At 43.5% G+C, this 22308-nt stretch overlaps 1 protein-coding gene across 2 annotated transcripts in view; it reads left to right on the top strand.

Annotated features, from left to right (window-relative positions):
* Window positions 1-18220, top strand: part of DCUN1D3 (DCN1, defective in cullin neddylation 1, domain containing 3) — a 43710-nt gene extending 25490 nt beyond the window's left edge. For both annotated transcript variants that reach the window (XM_011931889.1, XM_011931888.1), the window contains 2 exons: window positions 13915-14450; window positions 15932-18220. In XM_011931889.1, coding sequence (XP_011787279.1) covers window positions 14020-14450; window positions 15932-16415 — 915 coding nt within the window. In that variant the 5' untranslated portion in view covers window positions 13915-14019 and the 3' untranslated portion in view covers window positions 16416-18220. The remainder of the gene's footprint in view (window positions 1-13914; window positions 14451-15931) is intronic.
* Window positions 18221-22308: the final 4088 nt, after the last annotated feature.

The following is a 22308-nucleotide window of genomic DNA, read 5'->3' as shown; positions in this document are numbered from 1 at the left end:
GAGGCTGAGGCGAGAGAATGGCGTAAACCCGGGAGGCGGAGCTTGCAGTGAGCTGAGATCCGGCCACTGCACTCCAGCCTGGGCGACAGAGCGAGACTCCGTCTCAAAAAAAAAAAAAAAAAAAAAAACCATTTTAACTGGGGTGAGATAATATCTCATTGTGGTTTTGATTTGCATTTCTCTGATGATTAGTGATGTTGAGCATTTTTTCATATACCTGCTGGCTATTTTCATGTCTCCTTTTGAGAAACATCTATTCAGATCTTTTGCCCATTTAAAAATCAGATTAGGGTCTGGCACAGTGGCTCACGCCTGTAATCCCAGCACTTTGGGAGGCTGAGGTGGGTGGATCACCTGAGGTCAGGAGTTTGAGACCAGCCTGGCCAACATGGTAAAACACCGTCTCTACTGAAAATACAAAAATGAGCTGGGCCTGGTGGCGTGTGCCGGTAATCCCAGCTACTCAGGAGGCTGAGGCAAGAGAATCACTTGAACTTGGGAGGCGGCAGTTACAGTGAGCTGAGATCATGCCACTGCACTCCAGCCTGGGCGACAAAGTGAGACTCTGTCTCAAAAAAAAAAAATCAGATTATTATTATTATTTTGCTATTAAGTTGTTTGAGTTCCTTATATATTCTGGCTGTTAATCCCTTGTCAGATGGATAGTTCGGGGATTTTTTTTTTTTCCATTCTGTGGATTGTCTCTTCACATTGTTGATTGTTTCCTTTGCTGTGTAGAAGCTTTTCAGCTTGATGTAACCCCATTTGTCTGTTTTTGCTTTGGTTGCCTGTGCTTTTAAGGTCTTACACAAAAAATCTTTGCCCAGACCAGTGTCCCAGATCATTTCCCCAGTGTTTTCTTTTAGTAGTTTCATAGTTTCTTGTCTTACATTTAAGTCTTCAATCCACTTTGATTTGATTTTTGTATATAGTGAGAGAGAGGTGATCTAGTTTTATTCTTCTGCATATAGTCATTTAGTTCACAGTGATTTGTTTTAGTTCCCATTTTCAACTGAGAAAACTGAGATGGAAGATGGTTAAGTGTGTGCTAGAGAGTTGGTGGAGCTGGGCTGTACAAACTTAGTCATTTTGTATCCAATGCATGTACTGTCCCTCCTGGAAGGCACATGACTATACTGAAGCAGCTGAAGGAGCTGCAGTATCTGTGCAACTGGTGTTTGAGTGAGAGAATTGAATGTTGGTTGCAGACCAGTCAAGACACTGAACGCAATTCAGAAAAGTTGCATGTGATTTCATGGACTCCCTATTGTTGGATGCAACATTTGTGTGTGTGTATGTGTGTGTGGGCACGCACGGGCATGCATGAGCGCACGCAGTTTATTCTGGGGCGCTAGTTGTCTTTGAATTTTCAAACTTATTGATGACTGAAAGAACTTATGGTGCTGCTGCTTTATTTTATAATTTTTTCATGTTGTTTCTTAAAATAGGGCCTAGCTGCAAGGGCAGGATTTTAATAGACAGAATTGCGATGGCCATTAGGTGGCAGCAATGTTGGCAGGTCATGTGGGTGGGAAGTGGGGAGGAACTGAGCAGGAATCATCAGATGTCTTACTTTGCAAAGCTTGCAGTACCACAATGCCTTCCAACAGGTATAGAGCTCTATTTTTAATTATCTGCGTATCTTCACACATGTTAATGTACTCTGGGGACTCATGCCACATGAGCATTTGTGAAAATAAGTAACTGTTAAAAAAAAAAAAAAAATCAAAGCCTAAACCTTGGGGCCTCAAGTTTCAACCTGCAGAGAATGTATTTCAATAAAGATGTGCAAACATGAGCATTTCCTGTCAGTCTTCGAAACTTAAACACTTTCTAAACAGGCTCTTCACTTCGTAAAATCAAAGAGAAATTGTCTGAGTGATAGGAATTGAAACCAAGAGGGTAGCCAAGTTCAGGTTAGATTTGGGCTTTCAGTTTCATGGGATATGGTTTAGATCAAATACCTGTTTCAGCTGGAAGGTTGATCATGTTATTGTACAGAGAAAGACTTCTGAGAGCTTTTGCTTTACAGCCTTTCACGTGGTGTCTGAATGCAGGGATGGGGTTCCTCCTTGGGAACAAGATGACGACAGCAAATATGTACACAAAAGAATAAAGCTCCTGAAGTACTCTGTGGCATAATCTACTTGAAGGAGGTCTAACAGTGTAAAAATTTCAATTGGAAAGATTCTTTTAGCCAGTTAGTCATACCATCTTTTAAATAGCATCCTACTGGTCCACATAGTTATAATGGAATTTGACAGCTTTCATGAACTTGGGATCATTGGTCCTGTTGTTCAGCTAAGGGTCCTATGATATATTCGACTAGAAATTGTGGCCTAGTCAGTTAGTTCTGAATCAGAACATCTAGCTATTAGTTAGATCTTCTCTCTCTTTGCTCTCTGAATAGAAGAGATCTGAGTGACATAGCTCTGTCTTGGTAGGGACTCTTTCAGTTGTGATAGAAAACCTGACATCTGATGTATGCAAAGGCGAGTTTGTTGGCTCATACCTGGGAAGTTCAGGCTTTGATCTTGACTCTAGGAACAGTTGGATTCAGGGTGTAAATAATGCCTTCAAAATTCAGTTTCTCTTTGTCTCTCGGTGCTGCTTTCCACTTGGTGATTTCATTTTTGGATTCTACGTGCATTTGAGCTGAGCCCCGTGTGATAAACGGGGACCATTTAATCCTCACAGTGACCCTTGAATAGGCATTCTTATTTTCACTGGTGGCTCTTTCTGGTAGCATCTCCAGCCTCCTGTATTTTCAGTGTTGAGATTCTCTCTGCCTGGCTTGTCATGGGCGTATCCTGGATCCAGTCATTAAAGCCAGGGTCATATTAATTAGGCCTTGGTGGGGCTGAGTCCCATAGTTCTTTATGAACCCCACTCAGCCATATGGATGAGTGAGGGAAAAGGATCTGCTGGTGAAAATTGGGTAATCACCTGATGAAGAGCCTGGATGCTGAAGGCAGACACGTCTGCTACAAATCTGTTCTTTGACCCAGTCTGCGGCTTGAAAGCCCATGTTAGTCTTCACACTAAATCCAGCCCATTGACCATTCAGGCATTCCACATTTCTCTTTTGAATGAGCCTCTTGCTCCCTGGGAATGTGAATCACTCAATCCATGGGCCAGACCCTTTTACCCCTGATGTTAAACTGTTGATAAGGGGACTGTTACTCATCAGACCTTAAGATGGTCATCATCTTTGTCCTCTTCTTTTCCTTGGAGGGAGTGTGAGGAGGAAGTTGATCTTCTTTTGAAAGAATAAATTGAGGAAATTTAGATATAAGTGAAAGATGTCCTTAGGATTACGCTGGTTTTCTCCCCATTCCCCCGTCATTTAAAAACACTTTCTTAAAATCCCTGGAGCCAGAATCAGTGTGGATTGACTAGGTTTTTTTTTTTTTTTTTTTTTTTTTTTGAGTCAGAGTCTTGCTCCATAGCCCAGGCTGGAGTATAGTGGCGCAATCTCCCTCACTGCTACCTCTGCCTCCCGGGTCCTGGTTCAAGCAGTTCTCCTGCCTCAGGCTCCCGAGTAGCTGGGATTACAGGCATGTGCCACCACGCCCAGCTAATTTTTGTATTTTTAGTAGAGACGGGGTTTCACCGTGTTGGCCAGGCTAGTCTTGAACTCCTGACCTCGTGATCCACCAGCCTTGGCCTCCCAAAGTGCTGGGATTGCAGGCGTGAGCCACCGCACCTGGCCTGGTTAGCCTTTTTGATTGTGATTCACAGTGAAGCAAGACTGAAAGGATATACTCCAAAATATTAACCGTAGGTGGTGAAATTAGTGACTGGCTTTTTTTTTCCTTTATGCCTTTCTGTGCTTTCTAAACTTCACAAGATAATTATGTAATAATTTTGGATTTGCCAGCAGGAAAGAGATCCTAGTGACCTCACTTTTCTGACCAGGTTACTGATGTGGTTGAAAGCAGGAATTCTTTTATTGTATGGGTCTTTTCTGTCTCTCTTCCTCTTCCTGTCTGCTATGCGTTAGCAGTCAGCCTCCATCTTGGGGGAAAAGCTGATAAATGTGGTCTTCATGGATTTAGGTTTTTTTTTTTTTTTAAGAATTAGCAAGCATTAAGAGATTGATTGGTTACCACGTGGTGAACCTGAGGCCTGCTTAGAGGCCATTGGCTTCTGAAACCACATCTCTACATTTGTGGTCATCCAGGTGCCCTTTAAGACATTTGGATGCAGTCATTTATCATCTGTATATTGTGTTCCTTTGTCGTCTTTGGACTCATTTCACAATTTCCTTTCTTGCCTTTAACTTAGATGCAAAAATCTAACCTTATCTCCGGTTCACTAATTTTCAGTCAGTTGCTGACTCCCAAGTTCCTGAGAAGGTGATTGAAAAATGAGCAGTTGATGTGGTAATTGGGTGTTTTGAGGACTAATCAGCTACAATTAGGTAAACCTCCAGGGTGGCTGATATCCATATGCTGACTGGAAGGAGGGTATTAGTGCTAATCAGTGGTTTACTTTCAGTGGGCTCTACTGAGGCTCCATCCTAAGGAATAAAACAAGCTGCAAGCTTATAACTGGAGATGAAGAGTGCAGCAGGCATACCATTTTTATTAGAGTGAGGTGCAGCACAAATCCAAAATGGCCTTCTTGTTTTAAACAGGGAAAGTCACTGGAAAAGCTGGTGTGAAAACAAAGAGTGACCTAGAAATTTGGTGCCCCTTGCACATAAGTGGGTAGTTAGAAATACCCATTTCAATAGTGACAGCAAAAAATATTTCAAGTGTAGGTCAGTGAAATGATATGGCCCTTTTTTGGTTATTTTGAGTTATGTGGGATTAAACATGTAGCTCAGTTTGGAAGCCCAGAGACCAAAAAAATGGTTCATTATTTGGTATTTGGAAACTTTATAGTATGTGTGTGTGTGTTGGCTTGGCTGTACTTGGCAAGTAGGCATTTGTTCTAGCCAGCCCACACTGGCTTCAGTCCTGAGGCCTCAGCTGGACGTATATATATTCTTAGTAGTGTATTCAAAGGGTGCAATGTGAGGAACAGTGAGAACAATTTCAAAAAGAAATGACTATGCTAAACTGGCTGATCTTAGTCATGTGACCTAAGATGATTTTATAGAAATGTAGCCAGTTTTCTTTTTTAAAAGTTTTCTGTCCTCCCTACCCCCTTTCTCCCTTACTTCCTCCCTCTTTTCTTTTACACTTTTGAGACTGGTTGATGTAAAAAGTCATGGGTTCCTCCCCAACCCTAACTGGAACTGCTGTCTTAGCTTGTTGCTGCAGTACATTTTAGGACAAAAAGCCTTTTAAAAGCTGGAAAATAGAAGCAGACGGGTCGCGTTTGCTTTGGCAGAGGGATCGGCTTTCCCTCCCAAGTAGCTCTGGGTAAGACCTAATCTCCAAAGGTGATCTTTGAAGTCTTAAGTTGGAAGTGGCAGCAGCAAGTCTGCATTTAAAGTGTTCCCTCAATCTTTCCTTGTTATTTTTGCACATTTACTTTCTAGGAAGTAGTTTACAAATGGACACCATCCATATTCCATCCTTTTCTCAGGTCATTCAGAGTCTGTGGCTGCCAGGTGGGATCAAGGGGCTCCTGTGGTCTTGCCGTGAGACTCTCCGGAGGATGGCTGTGCCAGTACAGCCGCCTCAGCCCCTGGCAGCTGTAGAAAAGCTGTCTGAGGAATTCATGTACTCATGTTCTCTGGCCTTTGGGTATCTGGCATATGTGGAAAGAAATAAAAACCTGCACCCAACTAGCTCTACAAACTATTTAGATGAAAGTTGAAAAGATGGGCTTTTTATATTGCTAATATGTAGGAGCACCAGCATCTGGCAGTGGTTTCTTGTTGCTGAATAGATTCTAGATGGGAACAGAATGGAGGAGTGGAATGGATTGGTCCCTTCTGTCAAGGAAGCCTCAGAGCAGATCTCAAGTGCCTTGCTGACACTGACTTTTGGTGCCAGCATTTGCCTCCTGTTTTTTAGCTCCTCATTTCACAGGTCTGTTCCTTGGGTGACAGGCTGTCCATCAGTAGCCAACACGCATTCCTCTGAGTGGGCTTCCTGACCCAGCGAGCCTCAGCAGTCAGTTTGCTTGGGTCTGTTTTCCACGTCTGGGCCTATTACTGACCCTCCAGAGATCAAACTAAGATGATTAAGGAGCAGGAAGCCTGCAAAACCAGTGTTTCCTATCCCCCGCCTTGTTCAGATTGGAGTAGCCCTGCTTTCCCTCTGCTTTTGGACTTACGCTTTTTCTTTGACTCGGATAGTCTTGGGCAAGGAGAATTGTGAGATCTGTTCATCAAGGAGGCAAAGTGCCCGTCCTCAGGAGGGTTGCACATTTAGAACTTTGGCCTCATTGAATGCCAAAAAAGGTGAAGGTAGTCCCAGAATATTGGACCTTGGAAAGACTAACCCAGACCCCTAACTTTAATGTCGGGGTCACAGAAACTCGGAGAGGTTAAGTGGCTTGCTCGAGAGTACACATTGCTCAGGAGGATTTCACAGCAGAACCAAAGGGGGTGTACTCTGTTCATATTGACTTGGTTCTTTAGGAATATACATAGGCATTGATAGGATGTTGGACATTTTCTTCATGGGGTATCAGTACCTCCTTAGGGGTAGGGGAATATCCTGGCATGCACACATCGTAGCAGAGAACAGTAATGAGACCAGTGATGCAAAGTGGCGAGTTTAGAGTCAGACTGCCTGAATTTGAATCCTTCTCCTCCATAGATTGGCTGTGTGACCTCAGGCCACCTCTCTCAAGCTCTATTCACTTCCTCCCTCTGTAAAATGAAGATTATATTGTCTTCCTTATAGAGTCATGGATAAAATGTGATAATTCATGTCAATAAATGTATGTAATTATTTTTACAATATTGTTATTAATATACTTTAATAACATGAGCCAACCATATCAACCCTCTCCCTCCTCCCTTCCATTTCATGCTTATAGACATTTAAGGACCAGAATAAGACCTGCTTTCTCTCTGAAACTTCCCCATAGAAAGTCTGGCAGACTGGTTTTATTTTCCAGTCTTACTGCTTAGTAGTTAAGAGACCTGTTTCCTAATCTATGAAAGCTGCAACAACTCATTTCTTGAGGTTGTTGGGAGGCCTGAAGGTGATGATGAATATGAAGCATGTAGCCCCAGGCTCCACAGATACTGATTTCACGTCCCCAGTCCCTCTCTACCTTTCTTTCTGTAATCGTGGTTCACACCTCTCTCTCCTTCTCCTGTCTGCATTTGTACGGAGTCTCATTGTGGGTTTGTCCTCTGGGGTGGTTCTGTTCTGTAAGACGCAGTTGAGAGTAAGCTCCTAGAAGATAGGGACTTGCCTGGTTGTCATTTCATGGTCTGCCTAGGAGATAGGAGCAACTTTCTAATCCCTCTTTGGAGCTAGAGCAACCCAGGGACTGTGGCCTCTGAGGTTGCCCTTTGGGCCCAGCAGTGGCTGCTCCAGGCCTAGGACCAGGCAGCCAGCCAAGCCCATCCCCAGGAACAGCGGCCAGCGCTGGCACAGGGGAGGAAAGAGTCTGGAGACTGATGTGCAGAGGAGGGAGGGAGAGGCAGAGCAGCTGGGCTGAGACTGAGGGAGAGAAGCTGGAGGCTGATCTTGGTCCAGCAGAAGCTGAGCAGAGCTGCTGTCTTTGGTCTTTCAGGTAAACATTCAAAGCTATAAGTAGAAAAGAAAAAAAAAAAAGCCTAGAAGTAGGTTTCCCCAGTTTGTGGGGTTTTCTTTTTTTCCTTCTTTCTCCTGCCTTTTCTTTCTCTGCATCCCTCCTTGTCTCTGGCTCCATTCAACCCATTTGTGCCCCTTGCTGATGCAGAAGAATGGTCATTGTGAGCAGACCTGAATTGCCACAGGAGATCCGGGCTGGCTCCTAAAAAGAGCACTGTTCTAGGAGAAGGGAAACGATTCTGTCACCAATGTTGTGACAAAAATTATAACTATTATAGAGGCTAACACTTACCAACCAAATGCTTTCTGTGAGTCAGGTATTGAGCAGAGCATTTACATGCGTTATCTCATTTATTCTACCCAATAGTGCTTTGAGGTGCAGCTGCCCCGTTTTAAAGTTCCAAATGGACACTTCCAGTTATTTGGTGAGATTGCCATGGCAATGGCAATGGTTTGTCTTGGTTTGTCTGAGCTCATCCTCTTCATCACTCTGCTTCTGTTTCCTCCATTCCTAGATAGGCTCCTTGACCTCGGTGTGTCTCCGTTTAGTTTCCTGTAAAATAGGGTCATTGCTTCACAGAGCTACGTTTATATATAGCTTTCATAATGTACTAACAAATACAAAATTATATTCATGACTAATAATGTTCTGTTGTTGTTGAAAATTTGGTGCCGGGATGTCCAGATTGTGCTTAGGCTGTCCACTTCAGAGGTGGCAGTGATGGAGAGGAGGACCAACTGGGAAGGCAGTTCCATTAAATTAGTAACTGAGTGGAAACCTAGACATCCTTTCTTTTGCAGATCTGCAGAGTCGGGACTAAGTGGAGAGGGGAAGGAGTTTGGAACTGGCTGAAAGCCTGCTCCAGGTTAGGGACTGGGCATAGCAATTCAGTGTCCATTGGGGATAGCAGATACTCAGCTTGATTTTATTCAGGATCCATCACAAGGAAATCCTGTGTTGTGGAGAGTCTGATCCTCCAAGCATTACTGAGTAGCGGTGTATTTGAGTAGGATCAGTGCTGTGGCAAGATAATCGGTTTTGGAACAAGCCCTGGGCCAGTGACTCAGTGCAGGGGTAGGAAGTCCTGGCCAGCTGGGCCTGTGGAATCTGAGGCTGGGAGCCCATTGTTCAGATGGAGTAAGTTGGGACTTCCAACAGGCTAACCAGATACTACTGAGCTACTACTACTACTAATACAGTAACAGCTGTCGTATCAAGTGTTTTCTCTGAAGCCATGTACCTCTTATCTGTATTTCCTCACTGAATCCTTTCAAGAGCTCTGTCAGGCAGATACCATTTTGCAGACTGAGGAAATTCAGGCTTCCATTAGGGTCAGACAATTAGCCAGTGGCACAGTTGGGCATCCTTTTCAGAGCTGGAGCTTTTAACTCTGCTGGTGGACAAAAACGTCACAGGTTTAGGGCATCTGGACTAATTCTAGTTTCCACGTCTGGTGGGGCTGAGCCTGGGTGCATGGTGTCTGCCTGGTTCATCACCAGGGCTGGCCTGGGGAGAGGGCAGTGAGTAGGAGATCCTTGTTGAGCGCCGAGCGCAGACGATGTGTTCTCTCTCCAGTGACTGATGGTGAGATTTGCTGCTCTGGGGTTGCTGTGGTGTCACTCCTGAACTTGGGGCCAGTCCCTCGTGCGTTCTCTCTAGGTGCTCTGCTTTTGTGGGTGGGCTCTGCCGTCTAGCCTAGGGGTAAATGTCATGGTATCTTGATCCAGATGTGTGATCTTGGGTAATTTAGTTTCCTCAGCCTCAGTTTCCTTGTTTTTAAAGGGGGCTGTGATGAGTATGTGTGAGTTCATGTCCCTAGAAGTGCTTAGCATAGCGCCTGGCACCGCATCAAGTGCCCAATAATTGATGACTGCTATTATTAGCTGTTAGCCATCAGCTAGTGAGTCTAGGGGAGACCTTCAACTTTAAAACACTTGAAGTGCTGCCAGCCTGGGCCACGGGGCTGGGCACTGTGATTGAGCCTGGGGAAAGCTCTGGGAGAGCAAAAGTATTTTCCCAGAGAAGGGGGCAGACACAGAAGAAGGTACTGTTGGGCAGTAATCGGAGTAATCAGGGGACCATACACACCAGATCTGGAGATATTTTCTTCTGGCTTTAGACCACCACTCACCTCAACACTCAATGGAATGGGGGCATTTCAAAGAAAGGGACCAGAATGGAAGAAGGATCCAACCTTCAGGCATTTGCTGATTGATCATCTGTTGAAACTGATATTCTTCTCCCTTTTTTCATCTGCTGGGCATGTTAAAAGCTTTCAGGTTTCAGCTGGTTCTGCTGTGTCAGGTAATCAAAAGATGCTCTTACATGGAGGGCTGGTTGGCTAAATGGGATTAGGGCCTCTTTGGGAGTCCCATCTGTTCTGTCCCTACCTGAAGGCCTTGGCGCCAGGATTTGGAGGAAGCTGCTAGGATGAAGCATCTGTCCAGTGGGGGGCGGGGTGAGTGGCCTGGGGTAGGTGGTCAGATGGAGGCCAGAAAATCCTCTTATCTCGCTGGGTGCCCATGCCTCCCTCAGCAGCAGGAGCTGAGCAGCAAACCCTGGTGAGTCAGCGTGCCTGGGAATTAGAGTTGCCAGTCTGTGAGCATGTGGGGTTTGTGTAAGTTTGGGCCTTTTGTTTCTTTCAGCATTCTAGTCTTTAGAAACACAAATCTGGAAACCAGGCCCTCCACATGGTACAGTCCTTGTTTTGAAATAATTCAGCTCACACAGTTGCTTCCCTTGTACCATGGTCTTCCAAGAATTAACCCCTTGCCATTGAAATTGTAATGAGTTGTACTTATGGCTTACTAGCTATAGTCTTAAAGCATAAAAAGTCTTTTAAAAAACTTAGGATGGTTATTTTCCATACCAAAAGCCCTTATAAGAGCTTCAGTGTATTTCTGAAGCCCAAGTAAAACTACAAGTCTTTGAGGACATGTTTGGACATGTATTTTTGTCATTGTTCTCTTTGCGGGTGGAGAAGGGGACAGGCCTTGATATGACTAATAACTACAGGAATGATTGTGCTCTTCATTTTAAACTTACTGTATACTCAGAGCGTATCCTCAGAGAATTCCTCTTGAAGACGACCCCCAGTTTATCCAGGTACTATTTAGAGGAAGCCAAGTATTTTAGGCAAAGTTTAAAGCTCCAGCCTTTCATAAAAAACACCCTTCTGTCCCACTGTATGTTCTCTAAGATCTTTCAGTTTGGATCATAGATGTCCATGAAAGCTCCCTAGACCTGGGGAGGCCCGGGTGACTGACACTGACTTCTTTTTAGCGTCTGTTTCCTGCTACACTTCTGGCTCCTGGTCCACATTTCATTAACGACGTAATTTCAGTGACTGCCATTATAGCAGTTGACAAAGCTTTATAAATACTAAATTGTACATGAGTTTTCCAACAAACTGGTTGAAGATAGGAATAAGAGTCCTGAGTAGCCAGAGTCATCTTAGAGAAATCACCTAGCCTCTGGCTTAGAAATGTCTAGCAATTTGTTTAAAAAAAAAACTTTTAAATTACATAAATAATAAACCACCATGATGAGTTTGTAATGTATCAGTACAAACTTTTCTTTTTCATTTAGCAATTATCCTACCATTTAGAGATTGCATTTGGGTAAATCTGTCCTTCTTTTATTTCTCTATTTTTTCCCAATTTTTGCAGTTTTTTTCTTTTTCTTTTTTCTGAATATTCTGAGCATTTTTATTTATTTATTTTTTGTAACTTTTTTTTGAGTTTTTATTTTAGGTTTGGGGGTAATGTCAAGGTTTGTTACACAGGTAAACATGTGTCATGGGGGTTCGTTGTACATATTATTTCATCACCCAGGTATTAAGTCCAGAGCCCAGTAATTATCTTTTCTGCTCCTCTCCATCCTCCCACCCTCCACCCTCCACCCTCAGGTAGACTCCAGTGTCTGTTGTTTCCTTCTTTGTGTTCATAAGTTCTCATCATTTAGCTCCCACTTTATAAGTGAGAACATGTGGTATTTGGTTTTCTGTCCCTGCAGTAGTTTGCTGAGGATCATAGCCTCCAGCTCCACCTGTGTTCCCACAAAAGACATGATCTTGTTCTTTTTTATGGCTGCATAGCATTCCATGGTGTATATGGACCACATTTTCTTTATCCCGTCTATCACTGATGGGCATTTAGGTTGATTCCACATCTTTGCTATCGTGAATAAATGCTGCAGTGAACATTCGCATTCGTGTGTCTTTGTGGCAGAATGGTTTTTATTCGTCTGGGTATATACCCAGTAATGGGGTTGCTAGTTCGAATGTAGTTCTGCTTCTAGCTCTTTGAGGAATCTTCACACTGCTTTCCACAGTGGTTGAAGTAATTTACACTCCCACCAACAGTGTATAAGTGTTCCCTTTTCTCTACAACCTCACCAGCACCTGTTATTTTTTTGACTTTTTAGTAATAGCCATTTTGACTGGTGTGAGATGGTATCTCATTGTGGTTTTGATTTGTATTTCTCTAATGATCAGTGATATTTAACTTTTTTCATATGCTTGTTGGCCACATGTATGTCTTCTTTTGGGAAGTGTCTATTCATGTACTTTGCCCACTTTTTAATGGGGTTGTTTTTCTCTTGTAAATTTAAGTTCCTTATAGATGCTGGATATTAGACCTTTGTCGGATGCATAGTTTGCAAATTTCTTCTTCCATTCTGTAGGAATCTCTTGATAGTGTCTTTTGCTATCTCTTGATAGTTTCTTTTGCTGTGCAGAAGCTCTGAAGTTTAATTATTATAGATCCCACTTGTCAATTTTTGCTTTCGTTTTGATTGCTTTTGGTGTCTTTGTTATGAAATCTTTACCTGGTTTTATGTCCAGGATGGTATTGCCTAGGTTGTCTTCTAAGGTTTTTATAGTTTGGGGTTTTACATTTAAGTCTTTAATCCATCTTGAGTTGAATTTTGTATATGGTGTAGAGGGGTCCAGCCTTAGTCTTCTGCATATGGCTAGCCGGTTATCCCAGTACCATTTATTGAATAGGGAGTCTTTTCCCCATTGCTCGTTTTTGTCAGCTTTGTTGAAGATCACATAGTTGTAGATGTGTGGCCTTATTTTTGGACTCTCCATTCGGTTCCATTGGTCTGTGTGCCTGTTTTTATACCAGTAATTTTTTCTATTTTTTTACACAGGGTCTTACTTTGTCACCCAGGCTGCAGTGGGGTGGTGCTATCCCAGTTCAGTGCAGCCTTGATCCTCCCACCTGAGCCTCCCTTGTAGCTGGGAGTACAGGTGTGCATCACCACACCCGACTAATTTTTTCTATTTTTCGTAGAGACAGGGTCTTGCTGTGTCTCCCAGGCTGGTCACAAACTCCTGGACTCAAGCTATCTGCCTACCCACCTTGGCCTCCCAAAATGTTGAGATTACAGATGTGAACCACTGCAACCGGTCCCAGTCCTTCTTTTAAAGTGGAGACACACTTCTTTGGAAGACTCAGCCTATAGGCCCTATAGGACAATCACATTTATTGTGAACTTGGCTTGCTCTCTAAGTACAGCCTTGCTGAGGACCTGGGGGAGAAAAAGAAGCTCCTCGGTTGGGAAACTTGGTGTGGAGTACAGGCTTGGTGGATGGTTTCTACAGGTGGATGGAGTAGGGCAGAGAAAGGGCATTTCACCTACTATGTGGGATAGGCCCAGAAAGGCATCTGGAGAGATCAGAGGCAAGTTTCATTTTGCTGCTTGGCTTAGGCTCCTGCTTGTAGTCTTGACAACCTCATCGTTAGGGCATTATGAGACTACTATTCTGAATATGGCCACCCCTCCTCCCTACTCATCCTACTTAAAAAGAAAATCTGAGAATGTTGGCATTAGGAATTAGAAGATGAACCCTTCCTTTGTGCCTTCTGGCTTAATCCAGGTCCAAATAACTTTTCTTATGTGATGGCAAGTTGGCAAGACAGATTTCCTCTGGAATATTTCTGTCAAACTGTAGTCTTTGATGCATTCTACATATGAATCAGCCTCTTTGAAATCTATGTTACCTTAAGAATTTTAGGAATTTTCCTCATTGGTTCTCCATATGTGCCCCAACCACTGTGTCGCCAAGGTGAAGTTACAGAACTGGCCTGTGAAGGAGATGATGAACTCAGGTCTCTCCCATGGTTCGTTGTTGGCTTATGGAAGTAGAGTGGTGAACCAGTGCGCACCCTAGGAGGTAGGGTCCATACCCCATTTCCCCTGCCCGGAGGTGATGGCTTTCTACCTTCCTTCCAGGTTGGCTGGCTCCTCTGGCTGATGGCATGTTGAGGTACATGGGCCAGTGGCAGCGAGGGCATCCGATCCAGAGGGGGCCACTCTAGAGGTCGGGCCACCAGCACCATGGGCCAGTGTGTCACCAAGTGTAAGAATCCCTCATCGACTTTGGGCAGCAAGAATGGAGACCGTGACCCCAGCAACAAGTCACACAGCAGGCGGGGTGCAGGCCACCGTGAAGAGCAGGTACCACCCTGTGGCAAGCCAGGTGGAGATATCCTTGTCAACGGGACCAAGAAGGCCGAGGCTGCCACTGAGGCCTGCCAGCTGCCGACATCCTCGGGAGATGCTGGGAGGGAGTCCAAGTCCAGTGCCGAGGAGTCTTCCTTGCAGAGGTTGGAAGAACTGTTCAGGCGCTACAAGGATGAGCGGGAAGATGCAATTTTGGAGGAAGGCATGGAGCGCTTTTGCAATGACCTATGTGTCGACCCCACAGAATTTCGAGTGCTGCTCTTGGCTTGGAAGTTCCAGGCTGCAACCATGTGCAAATTCACCAGGTCAGTCACAAACACTTTGTGTCACCAGGTGAGCAGTGGTGCCCAGCTAGGATAGGACTGGGTTGGCTTCATAGGGTTTTGGGTAAGATTTTACGTTTTTATTTTTCTGATCGGGTTCTCTAAAGCTTAAATGTTTTGAGCCAAGTTGTGGTTATGATGCTGAGAAGCCCCTCTGAACCCTAAAGGTTTAAAATGTATCTCCCTGGCTCTGCAGCAGACCTACTAAATAGGAATCTCATGGGGGAAGGCCCGGGCATTTGGATTTTGATTTTGATAAAGATTCATGTCTGGTTCTAATATGTACCCCATTTTTTTTGGTGCAGAATAATGCCTTTGCCTAATTCATAGGTCAAATTTCAGGCCTATCCTAGCATTAATTGGCAGCTTCTCAGTAACTAGTCACTGCTTATCTTTGCCTTAAATGAGGAATAAGCCAGGGTGAACCAGGTCGCCAAGTTGCTGCTCAGCCCCACTGCTGTCTTGAACCTTTCTTTTCTTTTACTCCTTTACATGTCAGTTCACTCACTTGATATTTATTGTACGCCCAGCATGTGCCAGGCTCTGTGAGTACCAATACAGTAAGTGCCTCTGGGGAGGGGATGTGCCTCTCTCCCTCCATGAAGCCACTTGCCCTTTCTAGTACTTAGCATATTGCCCGCCTGCGGCCAGGCCTGTGTGTAACAAAGTCAGTTGGCCTCAGTTACTAAGCAGTAGCTGTGCGTATTGTTCTGGTCATGTGTCCCTATAGAATGTGGTTTATAGAGCACAGGGTTATGAATAAGAACTGACTTTGAGACCCAGCCACACAATTTGTAGTTTGCATGCCCCCACCCCAGGAAGGTTACCCTCCAGACCTCAGAGGCCTCACCTCTTCAGCAGATGCTACTGTCCCTGAGAAGATGATCAATGCGAGACCATGCTGTAGGCTGAAAGCATTGTATAGATGTTAAAAATACATAATTTTTGTTTTTTAATGATAGAATTTTTATCTCTGGTGATAGAATTACCCAGGTTCAGAATCCTTGGCTCCAGAAGTCTCCCTTTGCAATCACTAAAAGTGTACCCCAAACTAACAACCCATAGAGAATCAGAAGGGAAGCAGGAAGCTGCCTCCTCTGGAAGGAGAAAGAATCCGCAGCTTAATCGCTATTGCAGAGCGGGAAACAGGGCAGGGAGTAGGAGACTTGAGTTTAGCTTTGGGAAGATGAATGAATGAATAAATGAACCATTATCAGCTGCCAACTGTGTGCCAGCCACTGTTAGAAGCAGAATAGTAATTTGTTTAGTCCTCACCAAAACCCTTTGAAGTAAGGTGTTATTTTTACCATTTGACAAATAAGGAAATAGGACTAATTAGTTGAAGGAGTTAGAATTCAAATCCAGACCATCTGGCCTGAAAGCCCTGCTCTTAATCACTATGTATATTGCCTGTAAATAATACAGTTTATAATTATTAATTGTCCTTTTCCTTTCTGTTGCAGGAAGGAGTTTTTTGATGGCTGCAAAGCAATAAGTGCAGACAGCATTGACGGAATCTGTGCACGGTTCCCTAGCCTCTTAACAGAAGCCAAACAAGAGGATAAATTCAAGGATCTCTACCGGTTTACATTTCAGTTTGGCCTGGACTCTGAAGAAGGGCAGCGGTCACTGCATCGGGAAATAGCCATTGCCCTGTGGAAACTAGTCTTTACCCAGAACAATCCTCCGGTATTGGACCAATGGCTAAACTTCCTAACAGAGAACCCCTCGGGGATCAAGGGCATCTCCCGGGACACTTGGAACATGTTCCTTAACTTCACTCAGGTGATTGGCCCTGACCTCAGCAACTACAGTGAAGATGAGGCCTGGCCAAGTCTCTTTGACACCTTTGTGGAGTGGGAAATGGAGCGAAGGAAAAGAGAAGGGGAAGGGAGAGGTGCACTCAGCTCAGGGCCCGAGGGCTTGTGTCCCGAGGAGCAGACTTAATGGCTCTGTCCCAGGAGCAGCAGCAAGGATCTGCCAGCTGCCCTGCAGCCAACAGAGGAATTGGACCATTTTGGAAATTACTGAAGATCCGCATATTTTCTACTTTACACCTTTCTCTGCCTTGTATCTGAAAGGGCTCTAAAATGCTGTATCATGTTTTAGGCACTTTCTTCATTTTTTTGGTTATTTTGGTTATTTCCTTTTTGGGGGGATCTCCCAGAATATTTGAACCTGGTTACATGTTGTGTATCTTTTTTTGAAGCCTTCAGATAGAATAAGCCTGCCATTTCTTGCACAAATTAGGTTTTTGTTTTGTTTTGTTTTGTTTTGTTTTTCCACTAGGGGAGGGCATAGAGCAGGGAGGGGGATGGGACTGTTAGGTTGAATTAACATTACAAAATGATGCAGTGCCAGATCTCAGTTTTGCATATTGTTTTTCAGGGCAGGTCTGTACTGTGTGTAGTGCTGTTTACATGGTTGAATTTAGGTTGTAATAATTATTTTTAAAGATTTACACAGATTTGAATAGCAGTGTTAACTGTTAACCACATTGCATTAATTCCCAGGCGATTTAGAGCTCTTGGAGAGCCAAGGCCAGCCAAGAGCATGTGTAGTCTGGTGACAACCCCCTTTTAAGCTAATTTATCCAGAACCCTGATTTCCCTCACTTCTTGCTCATTCCTTCTTTGACCTATTGCATTTCTTGTTGAGTTTTTCCATCAACATGCTGCACCTGTCGGTCAAGTGAGCATTTTTTAAGAACATGTTGTACTGAGAACCACTTAAGCATTGAATGCAGAGAAAGCAGTGCTACCTCAGTTTTGCTGGAAGTAGACTTCTTTGATAGTTTTCTTTCTTTGATGAAGTTTCTGTATTTTCATGTTGTAAGTGGAAATACTTTTTTTTGTTTGTTTGTTTCATTTACCTTGGAGCCAAAGTTTCTGTTCCTGGTGGTCGGGAAACTGCCTGCCGGCCAACTGACTTGAAGGAAAACTGTGGTATGGAGCTCTGCTTGAATTTTTTTTTTTAATATTTTTATTTTTTTCTTTGAATATCATTAGCTTACTTGTCTGGCAAGGGCAGAAGCCTGGGGTTGGCCTGAACTCTGCCAAACAAATATCAAAGTGTATTTAATAGTTAAATTTGTGCCCTTTCCCTTCTTGCTGCACCCATGTTGTCACTTAACCCCCAGGAGTTATTTATTATCTTTTTGTTAAAGTCAGGCTCATTTGGGGTAATGTGATGACTGTTTAGGTTTACATGACTCTCCTCTCCTTTCCCTACCCCCAAATATGTATATATACATATATAAAATATGTATATATTTTACCTATATAAAATATATATATATACACATATATGTATCTATATTCCTTTGTTTCTTTGCCTGCTTATACTGGCCATAAAAGAGGGAGCTGCCTTCAATGTATAAAGTATAAGAAGAGTGCCAGGGAATGCCATAATGGAGGCTTTTGGATCTGAATTTGGACCATTTTCACTAAAGAGAAGATGAGTTTTGCTCAGCCCTTTCCTCACAAGAGGGAGGGCCTGGTTCCCCAGACTTCTCCATGAGCTCGCTCCATAAGGCCAGCTTTGGCCAGACTGCCGCAGGGGCCTGAGGAACTGACTCTGGTCCTACCTGGTTTCAGTTAGAGGGTCCTCCTGTTATTTTCCCATTTAAAAAGTATGTCCTTAGAAAACTGTACTGGAAGGATGAGTGGCAGGAACTTGTATAGTTCAGCTGCCAACACTTTGGAACAGATTAAAAAGGGAATCTTTTAAATAAAAACTTATAAAAATATTTATACTCTTGAGGTAATGAGACTTTGTCTATTAAACATTTGGAGGTTTTTCCCCTAACCTAATACCCTGCTGTGTCCCAGGTATGTTTCTCAGCCTGGGCAGGAATTGCATGTTTTGAGTTCCATTGTGAGCAGCCTTATAGCTCTGGGCTCCCACCTTAAGGGTTATTAAATAGTTTTGGCAGTCAGTATTTTTCTAAAATTGATATTGACCATAAGGAACATACTTGGAATTTTTTTTTTTTTTAATCCTAAAGCTGACAGTTCCTCCTTCAGAGGGGCAAATGGGAAACTTTAAGATCATTCACGATATAGTACTGCTAGAAAGCTGGAGGGGGTCTTGGGCCAGATGCCTGGCTTCTGTTCTAGCTAAATAAAGCTCTGGAGTTAAGTCTCCAGGGGTCCCAGCAGGTTCTGTGGGATCAGCTGTAGCTGGGTACCCAGACTGAGGTTTTAAAAAGACTGCTGTTTCATTTAGCCGTTTGCAACTCATTTTCCTCGGTTCTGGATTGGGTAGTGGTTGACTGAGGGAAAAGGCAGGCTGCACTTGGCCAGGTAAGGCCCTTTCCATCCCAGATCAGGGTGTATCAGAGAGAGGTGCACAAAAGAGGGAGGCAGCCCAGGACCCTGAGCAGAGAAACTAGGTTCCTTCCCCACCCTTTAAGAAGACATTCCGTGCATTAGGTGTACTAGAGTGGGTGGATTTTGTTGTTTTTTAAATTAACTACTTAGCCTCCTCATCCCCCACCAAAAAAGCCATTTAGTTATTTTTTGGTTATATTGATCCATTTGCAAATGAGAAGCCAGAAAAGGGAGCAGTCAGGAGGGACTTACAAGTTCCTTCCAAGTTTGAGTATTTCATGCCCAGCAAAGATTTCAAGCTTCTGCAGTCACTCTGGGCCAATGCTTGACTCTTTCATGACCACAAGAAATGCAGTTTTTCTGCAAAGGGATCCAAGGTGAGGTGTGTGTAGGGTTTGAAGTTATACTTTTGGGAAATGAAAAGCCTTGTTCCTTTCAACCTAGAAATAGATTTGCCACTTAATGAGTGGTAAGTCTGTGTAAGAGGCTGAATGTGTGCCCCTCAGGTAAGCCAGTACACTCCTTGCTTAGCAATAGAACATCAGGGTGATGTGGAGAGGGGCAGGCTGTGGATGCCACTTTGGAAATTGGCAATATCTGAGGATGACAACAAACTGTGTGTTGGGAAACAAGGAACAACTCAGTTTTGACAAATGGCTTTGTAAGCTTTTGTGATGTTTCTTTAGCAATTTATTAGAAAGATGGTGTAAGATGACGTGCTGCTTCGTGGAATTGCTCTTTTCCCCATCTTTGCCAAATCTCAATGTATCATTCTTAACCCTACCTCCTGTAAGGGGCTTTGCTATGCTTCAGCTCGTCGTCTCAGCAGCTGAAGTGCTGCCTACCTGTGTGAATTGGGTCCAGGAACCCATGTCTGCCCCTCTGATAAGGGAAGATGAATCTAGAGCTGGGTGAAGATCTAAATTGTAACCAAACTCCTGGGCCCAGGAAAATAACAATTGAAAACATACAAGGCAGTGTTTTCAGTATTAAACTTGCCCAAGGAAGGCACAAACTAGTCTTTTTGGAAAGGGAGAAAGGATTAAGCCACACAGTGTTAGTCTTTGAAGCAGTACTGGTCTCCAGGGGCCGGTGCCGAATGCTGGAGGCTGCAGGGTGTGGGACCCCATAGTACACTTGATGGCCTCATGTACTACATACTATGCCAAATTGTATTGAACAGTGGTGGGAAGTTACTGGGATAAGAACTTGTCTAAAAGTTTACAAACCAAAACAGATCTGTTAGGTCGGTGCAAAAGTAAATTTTTGCCATACTTTATGTATGTTTTTGCCATTAAGTATGGCGAAAACCACAATTACTTTTACACCAACCTATATATTTAGGAGTGTTTGGTTTGCCAGATTCCAAATGAGGTCTTCAGTGCAGTGAAGCCCAAAAGGTAGACTCAGTTATGCAATTATAAGGTTAAGGCATGGAAGAAAGCTGCTGCTAGGTTTTTGTTGCCTTTTACTTGACTGCTTTGCTATTTTTCTTGTCTCTCGTGTTTGGTTAGCTATGACTTGAGCATCTTGGTAACTGACAAAGGTCTTCCTTGGGGGACTTGAACATCTTGGTAAATGATGGGTCTCCCTTGGAGGAGGACTCCAGCAGTATCTTGTTTAAATGACTGAAAGAACTATGAAGGTTGTTGAATTGTGTTAATTGGGACTCATTGACGAAATGCAACATTGATCCTCCTCTTACTCCACAGTGTGTTTTCAGATCATATAAAGGTTCCCATCCACCCCCCTTCAGAGTTTATTCCTATGATAAGCTGTAATTGCATATCCAGTTTAAACTGGACTGGGACTGCATGTTGATGAAGATCAGCAGGGATTTTCTCCCTTTTCGAAAGACAAAATAGATTCTTGAGCACTGGTTGCAGAAGCCAAAATAGTTCAAATAGCTTTGCATAACCATTGGGTTCTGCTTCTGATTCAGGTGCTGGGCATCATGTCCTCCCTATTCTTCTCTTCTTGGAAACCCAGCCTATCTCATAGATACCTACTTCTGCCACCCATCCAACTTCCCTGCTCCTTTCAACACAAATCTTGGATATTGCCAAAGGAAGCCATTCAGCAGCTGCTGGGGTTTTTCATTCCCCCGACACGCATACATTTGCTCTGGGAGAAGTGTCTTCCCTCTGACCCTGGTCCCCAGCTCCGTCTGTGATTAATTGCTCTTACCTGTTGCACTAATGAATATGACTCTAGGTTTTAAAGGGGGAATGTGAAGCAATAGGCAAATGGGGCTTGGATGAATTGGTCCCACAGATATACCCTGCCTTAAGCCGCTGAGGTGATGAGTCCACTGCTCATGTGACCCTCCACCTTTGTGGATCCCTCTTGGTTTGTGACCAGTGTGTCTGTTTGTTGAGGTTGTACAAACTTGACAAAAGTTAATACTTTTGTTTGTATTCTCTGCACTGTTGCACTCTCCAAATGGCCCCTTGAGTATTTTTATTGACTTGTTACACACATTTTTGTCTTTGATGTCTACATTTTTTCCTTTAATGTTTTCTATTTGGACGGTTACCTGCTGTTGGATTTAATAAATTTGTTTACTTGATTATTGATATTTCTACAAAAAAAAAAAAACAAAAAACAAACAGTGACTTTATTCTGGGGCAAAATTTACCCACTGGGAGCTTCTACCAACATAATATTGAGTGACAATTTTTATTCTTTGAAAAACAATCCAGATAAGTACAGGATCCTCAGACTCCAAACATGGGTGTTAACCTCCCACATACCAAGCTTAATAGGGTGGCTTTTGGGGGTCTTAGTGCTGAGAGGCAAAGAGCAAATAAGTCTTCACAGGGCCACTGCCTAAATAGTCTTACCTTAGCAACTGATGTGAATTCTCACGAGGAATAAAAAGCGAAGTTGAGCACTGTGTTAAATGCATGACCCCTAGATTTAACAGTATGGCAGTGACTAAGGCAAAGGAAACGAACTGTATCTGGCTTAAATTCAAGTGCTGCTGCTGTGTGACCTTTGGCAAGTTAGTGAACCTCTAAGTTTCCTTTTACTCATCTGCAAAATTAAAAGGCTCTTGCTTCCATCAGAGTGCTAGGATTTAAAAGTCTTGATAAAGTCCCAATGACACATAAGTGCTCAAACATTACAAGCTCTTTTAACGTTGTCCAAAGGAATGTTAGGTGAGTAATGCAGGGAAACCAGAGAATAAGAGAGGGGGGTTGGCATGGTCATACATGACCTTTCACAAGTCGCAGCCCCTCTTAGGGGCTTAATTTCCCTCTGTGCCAAATTGGGGATGGGGGAAGAAGCTCAGACTAATAGGATCCCTGGGATTCCCATCTGCCTCTTAACACTCTAGATGTATGATGATTAGACCACTTATGACCCTTAGCTTCCTTCCATTGTATTTTCTGCCTACTTGTTTACATTCAGGAAAGCTCTTGAGTGGCCATCTTACACATTTCTTTCATGGAGGCCCTGATGGCCTCCCCAAAGATTCCCAGCCTCATGTTGGTATTTTGTAAAAA

Source organism: Colobus angolensis, unplaced genomic scaffold, assembly GCF_000951035.1.
Source record: "Colobus angolensis palliatus isolate OR3802 unplaced genomic scaffold, Cang.pa_1.0 Scaffold92, whole genome shotgun sequence".
In the NCBI taxonomy this organism is placed as follows: Eukaryota; Metazoa; Chordata; class Mammalia; order Primates; family Cercopithecidae; genus Colobus; species Colobus angolensis.
The sequence above is the reverse complement of the archived record's forward strand: the minus strand, read 5'-3'. Positions and strand labels throughout refer to the sequence as shown.